This window comes from Macaca fascicularis, chromosome 10 (genome assembly GCF_037993035.2).
Source record: "Macaca fascicularis isolate 582-1 chromosome 10, T2T-MFA8v1.1".
NCBI classification, from domain to species: domain Eukaryota; kingdom Metazoa; phylum Chordata; class Mammalia; order Primates; family Cercopithecidae; genus Macaca; species Macaca fascicularis.
Window position 1 is genome coordinate 25,741,262 of NC_088384.1, and position 9,411 is coordinate 25,750,672.

At 47.4% G+C, this 9,411-nt stretch overlaps 1 protein-coding gene across 5 annotated transcripts in view; it reads right to left on the reverse strand.

Moving 5' to 3' along the window:
* The window catches only part of MYO18B (myosin XVIIIB), a 300,194-nt gene that overhangs the window by 76,214 nt on the left and 214,569 nt on the right, over positions 1–9,411 (reverse strand). For all 5 annotated transcript variants that reach the window (XM_065522341.1, XM_074004130.1, XM_065522339.1 and 2 more), the window contains 4 exons: positions 9,257–9,373; positions 6,629–6,712; positions 4,660–4,797; positions 1,724–1,909 (listed from right to left, as the gene is read on the reverse strand). In XM_065522341.1, coding sequence (XP_065378413.1) covers positions 1,724–1,909; positions 4,660–4,797; positions 6,629–6,712; positions 9,257–9,373 — 525 coding nt within the window. The remainder of the gene's footprint in view (positions 1–1,723; positions 1,910–4,659; positions 4,798–6,628; positions 6,713–9,256; positions 9,374–9,411) is intronic.

Here is a 9,411-nt window from a genome sequence, read left to right on the forward strand (position 1 = left end):
GGGCACTCAGCTGCATGAGAAACGGGGCTAGTTAATGAGGAAGTTATCCTGTCAATGGGAGGAAAGAGCTTTTCTCTTTCCCAGGGCCACAGGCGTGGAGGAGCTGCCAGTCAGGTGGCCTGGACTTTGGGAACCTGTGTCTCTGTGCGGTGCCTTACCGCCCCCTCACAGAAAAGCCTGACGGGGATGACACCAGCTGTGAGAGACAGTGGCCCAAGACATATTAATATATGTGCTGCAGGAAGAACAAGTTGGTGAGACCTCTCACAACACCAGAGTGGACAATGCAGGAAGGAGAAAACCAGTGTAATTTAGAGACCTCTGGGCCAAGCCTTGGCATATTGTGGGCTGTCTCTAGAAGGCTGGATGATGGTAGGCAATGGGGGTGCCAGATACCCCCCAGGTCACAGAATCAGAAATCTGGAACCTTAGTGATATCTGGCCCCATGGAGAAAAGGTGGAACAGACACTCTTAGATGCTCTGTGACCTGTGCAGTTCCTCTTAGAACACACTGAATGATGGAGAAACCTTCCCATTAGGCAGGAAACAAATTTTAAAATGTTCCTTGGGGCTGGGTGCAGTGGTTCATACTTGTAATCCTAGCACTTTGGGAGGCCGAAGTGGGCAGATTGCCTGAGCTCAAGAGTTTGAGACCAGCCTGGACAACATAGTGAAACCCTGTCTACTACAATACAAAAAATTAGCCGGACATGGTGGCTCACACCTGTAGTCCCAGCTACTCAGGAAGCTGAGCCATGAAAATCGCTTGAACCTGGGAGGTGGAGATTGCAGTGAGCTGAGATCGCACCACTGCACCCCAGCCTGGGCAACAGTGCAAGACTGTCTCCAGAAAAATAAAATAAAATAAAAATAAATGTTCCTTGGTCCATCCTGGAGGCAAAGTATGAGTTAGTGACTAAAAGTAGAGACTACATTGTTAGGCAGCCCTGGGTTCAAATTCTTACTCCTGTGTGACCCTGGGCAAGCAAACGTACCATTCGGAACCTCAGTTTGGCAAGTTGATATCTCCACGCATCAGTTTCCCCACCTTTTTAATGGACATCAAGACAGCACCTACCTCACAGTTCTGAAATGAGGATTTAGATGAGAAATGCTTCCTTCAGAACCTGGCAGGGAGCAAATACTTCACACATGGTGGCTTGAATCATCATTTGTATCTTTTATTTTTGTTGTTGCTACTAACAGCCCAGAAACAGCTCTATGTTTACCAGATGTGGCCTTAGACTAGTCATCTCCCCTTTTGGAAGGCTCGGTTTGTCCTCATCTGTGAAATGGGGGCAATAAATCTGACTTCACAGGGCTGACATGAGGATTATAGGATATTATGGATGTTGAGACCCAGTGAAAGATAGGCCGTTAATAAACACCGGTTCTTTCCTCTTTTGTACGAGGCCTTCCTGCCATTGGAGTGGAATGAATGGAGCAGGAAAAGAAAGTCTGGGATCTGATATATAAGTGAATTTGGCGGCCATCCGGCAGCAGTGAATGCCATTGGTCCACTTTGGGCCCACCCCCAGGGTTTGCAGCCAATGACAGTGTTGTCTCAGCCCACTCCCCTTCTGGTTTCCCCTGGCTTCCGGCACACCCCAGAGGCCCAGGACCCAAACCCATGAGTCTCCCACTCAGAAGTCTTGAAAAGGGGGGCTGTACCCCATTGCAAACCCTCAGTTGCTAAGAGCCCGCGATGGGGACAGAACTCACCAGCTCCATGCACCGCCGGCTGGCCTCCGCCTCCCGCTGCACCAGCTCTTCCATGTCGGCCTTCAGCTCCTCCAGCCGCCGCTGGTAGTACTGGCTGCTCTCCCGCTGCTGGGACTCCGACGTGGCCGCCTGTGAAAGCTCCTCCCCCATCTTGATCAGGCTGTCCCGAAGTCGGATCACCAGGACCTGGGAGGGGCAGAGACACATGCCCACCTTGAAGTTGGAGGCCAGGGGTATGAAACAAGGGAGCCTAAGGAAGAGAAATCCTTTGCCGAGTTTCCTGTGTTTTTATAATCGGGATAAGAATGCTGATGTCTGCTACAAAAATGAAGAATTAACAACATGCAAAAAATGACAGTCGGGTGCAGTGCTCACACCTGTAATCCCAGCACTTTGGGAGGCCAAGGTGGGTGGATTACCTGAGGTCAGGAATCAGAGACCAGCCTGGCCAACATGGTGAAACCCCTTCTCTACAAAAAATACAAAAATTAGCCGGGCGTGGTGGCACATGCCTATAATCCCTGCCACTTGGGAGGCTGAGGCATGAGAATTGCTTGAACTGGGGAAGTGGAGGTTGCAACGAGCCAAGATTGTGCCACTGCACTCCAGCCTGGGTGACAGAGAGAAACCCCGTCTCGAATAAATAAATAAATAAATAAATAAAAGAAATAACTGCTACTCTGAGAGGCAGTGTAGCATATTTACGAGAACCCTCGCCCCCAAGACCCTCTGGGTTCAAATCCCACCTCTGCCTCTCGCTGGCTGTGTGACCTTGGGCACGTTATTGAGCCCCTCTGAGAGACAGGGATGATGATAGTACCTGTGTCCCAGGGACGCTGTCAGAATCTAATTTCTTGGTATGCAGAAGGCTTGGGTGCCTGGCACATAGGATGTGCCAGATAAGGGTTGGGGATTATTAATTTTTTTTTTTTTTTCCAGCAGCTCCTATTTATCTCGAGGGACTGAGGCAATGAAGAGAGAACTCTGCTGAGGTCAAAAATCTTTCCCCCACATGTGTTTTTGTTTCCTGATTTATAAAATGAGGGTGTTTAGGTAATCTCTCATGACGCTCAGCCCTACTATTTTATGACATTTTTCCTTTCCTGGTGGCCGGGGGGATGGGGAATCCTTGAGGACACAATGAAACAATAGAGGGAAAAGCGCTTTGGCCATCACGAGTGCCACACAAAACAAACCCAAGGACTGTTCTGCAGAATTCATTAGTTGGCCAACAAGCCCGGAACCAATCGATCCTGATGGGCAAATACTCTAGTGTTGACATAAGACGGGGCCCACATGAATATTTCAAGCCCCTGCTAAGGACTCGGAGCCCCTATTCTGCAGCCACAGGCAGTGGGGATGACAGCCTGCAGATCAGACACCGGATAATAACCTGAAAGAAACGCTTTCCTATTCAGTTCACCTCTCAAATGAAGTTCAGCAACAATTCCAAGAACAGCAGGAAGACTGGAAGGAGTTCTCAAACTGTGCCTTTGAGGTACCCCATCTCTACACCTCAAAGACCCAGGATTCTACTAAATTCAAATCATGGCAGCAGAGGGGAAAATTGAATTTGGAGATAGAATCTTTCCATTTGAAGTTTTCCCACACTCATTTTCTTTTCTCCTCTGCTATCATTTCACTATGCTAGAACCACGTTTTAAAATGGCATACGATATAGCCCAACTTTACATATTTAATCATTTAAAATATAGTAGATCAAAGTTTCATGGTGATTTGCAGAGACAGTCAGACCTTGAGGAATTTCTGGGAACCAATGAGGGTCAAAGCAAAGAAGAATTTCTGTGTTCTTCATCCATAGCAGCCTTACTGGAGACCAAATGTCCCTAGGGAGATCAGGGGGAAATGTTTCAGAATGAGGAATGCAGCCTTACAACCGTCTAGACACACTGTCTTACTGTGGTGAAGCCAGCTGGCTGCGGAGAAATTGGAACCTGTAACCAGGAGGAAGCGAAGGTCAGGTGTCCATCTACCTTATCCCACGCACTGCCTGGCTTTATCTTGAGCAAGTCACTTGACCTCTCTGGGGTCATCTTCTCATCAGATAAGGCTTATCCTACCTGCCTCACAGGACTGTATGAAACATCAAGTGGAGTGACTGATGTGAAAGTATTTTGACAATGGTGATGTCTTCTGTAAATGTCCCATGTCATTGGCCTACAGAGCTGAAGAAGTAAACACCTGTGTTCCCAGCTCAAGGGTAATGTGAATGTAATCACTGAACCCCACCCCAGCCCATCCAAGCCTTACCTGTCCTTCAAGGTTCAGCATTAATGCCACCTCCTCCCAGAAGCCTTCCTGATTCCTGAGTCTTGAAAAGATCTCTATCCTCTAAACATCACAGCGCTCTCGCCATATTACAGATATTTATATACATATCTTACCCACATTGCTTACAAAGATTTATGCTTCTGAAAGCAGATCTGTGTCATACATCTGTCTTCTGTGCACCCTAAAACGGGGCCTAGCACACACTGGGTGCAAAATAAATTTCTGTTCAAAATGAGTATTGGGCATGTAAGTGGTTGAGTAGGTGGATGGAGGTAGGAAGAACTGGATCAATGCATAAAAGAATGGGCAGACAGAGGGGTTGAGGGCTAAAGAAAAAATAATAGAGGAAGAGAAGAAAAAGTGAAGGGGAAAGGAAGAACAAATGCAAGGGAGGATGGATGAATGGACCCATGATTGTGGAAGGAGAAGGAGAGACATCCGTGAGGATGGATAGGTAAATGGGTAGGTGGCTTGAGGGATGATGGTATGATGGAAGGAGGGAGTGAGTTTGGGTGAGGAGTGGATGAGTAATGTATATCTAGAAAAAGGCATGTGAGTAGAGAGGTGAATAGAAGGGTGGATGAAGCTTACACAAAAGCTCTCCCTGCTCTTGGCCCAAGCACTATTTATGTATCACTATGTACCTCAAATCTCTTAATCTGCACCTTCTGGAACTCCGTCTTGTTCTCCAGGTCACAGATGACCGCCTCCTGCCTGCTGACAATGGCTCGATCCACGGTGGACTGCTCCAGGTACTCGATGCGCATCTGAGCCACCTGCAGCTGTAGGTACAAGAGAGAAGTCTATTGGACACCTGTTGTCCCTGATACCAGGACAGAGACACGTGCAGGACCCAGCCTGGGAGGGTGAGGGGAGCTCTTTACACCACCTCCTTCTCTGCTCAGGTGTGCTGCATGTTAAATGTCTGTACAAGCAAGAATTGCTGGGCCTCAATCTTGGGACCCTCACTGGACCCTCACACCAGACCCTGATACTGGGTCTCAGGTGCTGGGAGATGATGCTTCTTATGTCTTCAGAATTGAAAACAAGACTTTTAATCGGTGCTTCCCTTGTCTCCTTTCCTGCTCTGATAAAGGAGCAAAGCTAGTCTGTGAGCAAGAAGCTACGGCATCAAAAAGATAAAGCACGGGTGGGTTTGAGAGCCAGGTTTCTTCCTGGTGTGTGAGTCTGGGAAAGTCAGTTCCTTTCCTTGAGCCTCAGTTTCTTCATTTTTCTTGGGAGGATTAGAGGAGATTAGTGACTGGCACATACTAAGCGGCTAGCAAATGGCCACTGCTGCTATTCCATTTGTTGTGCGTGTTGGTACTCAGCACCTATAGGAAATTGCTTGAGACCTGGTCACTCCAGCAGTCACTTTAAGCAGGCACATGCAAGGCTTCTAGAAGAGCTTTGAAACTTTCATGGATAATAGCAACCCTCTAGGTAATGACAGAAACCCAGAGATATTTGGAGGGACCATGACTTCAAAGGAAGATTTCACAGAGGATCATGATCCTGTCTTGCACAGACCATCTCTTTGTTCTTGGAGCCATTTCTCAGAGGGAGAAAATTCTGCACTGCATGGCTGAGTCTCAGTGCATGGAGCATGCCTGGATCCAGCACAAGAACAGGCAAGAGTAAATAAGTGTGAGTCTGCGTGCGTGTGTCTGTCTCTCTAGGGAGCGGTCTCAATGTGCCTGGCACACAACTGGAATTGAGTGAGTATCTGAATGAATTGATGAATAAAAGAATGAAGGAAACAGTTTCCAGGAGCCAAAGTGTAAGTAAGTGTCCAGGGAAAATCCCTCTCTTCATCCCTTTGATGGTTAATACTGAGTGTCAAGTTCATTCCGTTGAAGGATACAAAGTATTGATCCTGGGTGTGTCTGTGAGGCTGTTGCCAAAACAGATTAACATCTGAGTCAGTGGGGTGGAGAAGGCAGATCCACCCTTAATCTGGTGGGCACCATCTAATCAGCTTCTAGTGAATATAAAGCAGGCAGAAAAATGTGAAACAGGAGATGGGCCTTAGCCTCCTAGCCTACATCTTTCTCCCGTGCTGGATGCTTCCTGCCTTCAAACATCGGACTCCAAGTTCTTCAGTTATGGGACTCGGACGGGCTCTCCTTGCTCCTCAGCTTGCAGACGGCCCATTGTGGAACCTTGTGATCGTGTAAATTAATACTTAGTATATTCCACAGCCAGGCCCAGTGGCTCACACCTGTAATCCCAGCACTTTGGGAGACTGAGGAGGGCAGATCACCTGAGGTCAGGAGTTAGAAACCAGCCTGACCAACATGGCAGAACCCCATCTCTACTAAAAATACAAAAATTAGCCAGGCGTGGTGGCGGGCACCTGTAATCCCAGCTACTCGGGAGGCTGAGGTGGGAGAATCGCTTGAACCTGGCAGGCAGAGGTTGCAGTGAGCCGGGATCACGCCACTTCACTCTAGCCTGGGCGACAGAGTGAGACTCTGTCTCAAAAGTAAACAAACAAACAAACAATAAACTCATATACACACACACACACACACACACACACACATCCTATTCGTTCTGTCCCTCTAAGAAAACCCTGACTAATACAACTATAGGATAGCTCTGAGCACATACTTGTTCTTGAAGCTTGTGCTTCTCCTTCTTGGCTTCCTCCAGCTGCAGCTGCAGTTCTTGGATCTGCCCAATGTCAGCAGCAGACTGGTGAGACAAAAAAAAAATGTATATATATCACCCTGAGACCACAAGCCTTGCTGGGAAACCACCCCTGAAAATCCCTACTTTCCCCACCCACAGATGTCTACATCTCTGAGCTTCTATGATAATAGCTGTCTCCCAAAAATTACCTCTCACATCCTCCTCACCATCTTTCATTTCAATGTTCGCTGAGTCACTCCAATTATATAAGCCTCTGGATTTGGTCAACTGTCCAGCATTTTATTATACACGCCTGAGAATCCAGACAGAAGTGGGCTGGCCATGGCACTAGGACCAGATTCCAAGGGATGAGAGCTACTCGGCGGGTCAGGTAAGTGAGGTTCTAGACCTGGACCCTGGTCTTAGCAATCTACAGATCTGCACCTCAATCTCTGCATCCATAAAATGGACCCATAGCCTCTGCTGGGCTTTTCTGTATTGGGTTTGTTCAGAGACTAAATGAAGCAGTGGAGAGTAAAGGTTTTTTAAATGGAGCCAACTGCTGAGCTTCATTACCTCTGAAGAGAGGAATTCTAGAGGGTAGAAGCACCTCTTTACTTTCTATTTCTTGTGTCTTTATTATTTAAATTATTTATTATGGGCATAGGTATATAGTGCCTTCGTAACTTAACAGATAAACCTCTCTTTGGGGCAAAAATATGGGTGATTCGCAAGTGTAGACAGTGGCATAGACTATTTTGTGGTTGTTACCATGTGGATGATATCACCAATTATTTTGCTATTATTATTCTTTGTCCGGCAGAAACCCCTTCAGATCCCACCTCTGTCAGATGCATTTAGAGCGCAGCAGGTATTTCCCCCTGGATCTCCTCTGGAAGGGGTATTGCAAGGAAGACATTGCTCTTGGAGGGAGCTGTTCTTCCCCTTATGCAGTCATTATGTGGAGATCCACTGGGGATTCCACATCACATCCCTCAGCTTCACCCCAAAGCTTCTGTTCCACCCATGCTGCCCTCATGTCTCCTGATCATCTCCCAAGAGCGTCCATCCACTCCTCCTCATCTTAACTCCATCTACCAGGCTGGAGTTGTCCTTCCCCTGGACACGTTCAGCTTTCATTTATTCAACGGTGATTCACTGAGCACCTCCAGGCCAGACGCTCTCCTTGGCTCCGAATACAGCACTGGACAAGGCAGAGGAGGGTCCTGCCTTTATGGAGCTGACAGTCTGGGGCGGCATGCTGGCTGGTCCTCTCCAACTGCTCTTGCCCCTGAAAAGCTTGCCAATTGATTCCCTTCAACCATAAAATAAAACCCAACCTCATAATAGCCTCTAAGACCCTGATCTGATTCTCTTCTTTCACTGAGCCTGTCTTGTGCCACATTGTCCTCACTGGCCTCCTTTCAGTCTCTCCAATGCACTATCACAGGCCCTTTGTATGTTCTATTTCCTCTGCTTGGAAGGCACCCCCAATCCCCAGTGTCCCACTCCAATCTAAGCAACTCTTGCTCTTTGTTCAGATCTCCATCCAAATGACACCTGCTCTGGGAAGCCTTTCCTGACTCCCAACCTAGGTCACGATTTGCAGAATTGTGTTCATTTTCTTTCTGGACTCTTGGTTCAGTTTGCAAGTCTCCCCTCTGCTCTGGGTGACCATATGATAAGGTCTTCCCAGTCCACTAAACTGTGAGGTACATGAAGGTGGGAATGGGATGTGCTTTTGATCACCACAATATACTTAGCATTTTTCACAGTGCCTAACACATGGCAAGGATTCAGTAAATATTGAATAAATAGATATAAAGATAGGAATAAAGAAAGAAAGCAAGAGGGGGAAAGAAGAAAGAAAAAAGAGAAAGGGAAGGAAGGAAGGAAGGAAGAAGGGAGGGAGGGAAAGGAGAGAAGGAAAGGAAGGGAGGGAAGGGAGGGAAGGGAGGGAAGGGAGGGAAGGAAGGGAAGGAAGGAAGGAAAAAGAAAAGCAAGAAAAGAAAGGAAAGGAAAGGAAAGAAAGAGAGAGAGAAAAGAAAAGAAAATGGTGGTTAGATAGGTGAATAAATGGGTACGTGGGTGGTAGGATGGATTAATGGATAAATGAATGGAAAGATGGATGGATGAATGGATAGATGGATAAATGGCTGGATGGACAGACGGATGGGTGGTTGGGTGGATGGGTGAATGATTGGATGGGTGGATGATTGGATGGATGGATGGATGGATGGATGGATGGATGGATGGATGATGGACAGATGGATAGGGGAGTGGGTGAATGAGTAGATGGATGGAAAGTGAATGGGTGAATTGATGAGTAGATTAATGGTCGATGGGTGGGTGGATGGGCAGATAGAGGCATGGATAAATCCAAATCTTTCTTGGTGGACATGTCCTCCAGAGATGCACACACCATCTAAAGGTGACATTGTCCTCCATTAGGACCACAGGAAATGTACAATTCCTATCTATCTCTGTGCACTTATCCCTCCAAGATGTTAAGATGAGGGAGCAGTCCAATCATATCACCTTCTCAACATTCCCCATTCACCCCACCCCAAGTCCCTGAGCTTCTTCCACCAAGGTCCCATTCACTACCTGAGCAATGAGGTCCTTGTGCTTCTGCATCAGCTCATTCAGGTCATCCTGGTCCTCATCAATGCGCTTCAGGAGGTCCGTCTTTTCAAACTGCAGCCTGTACAGCTGCTCATCCACCTGGGAGAGGCAGGTCAGTGGTCAAGGCAAGGTGGGAG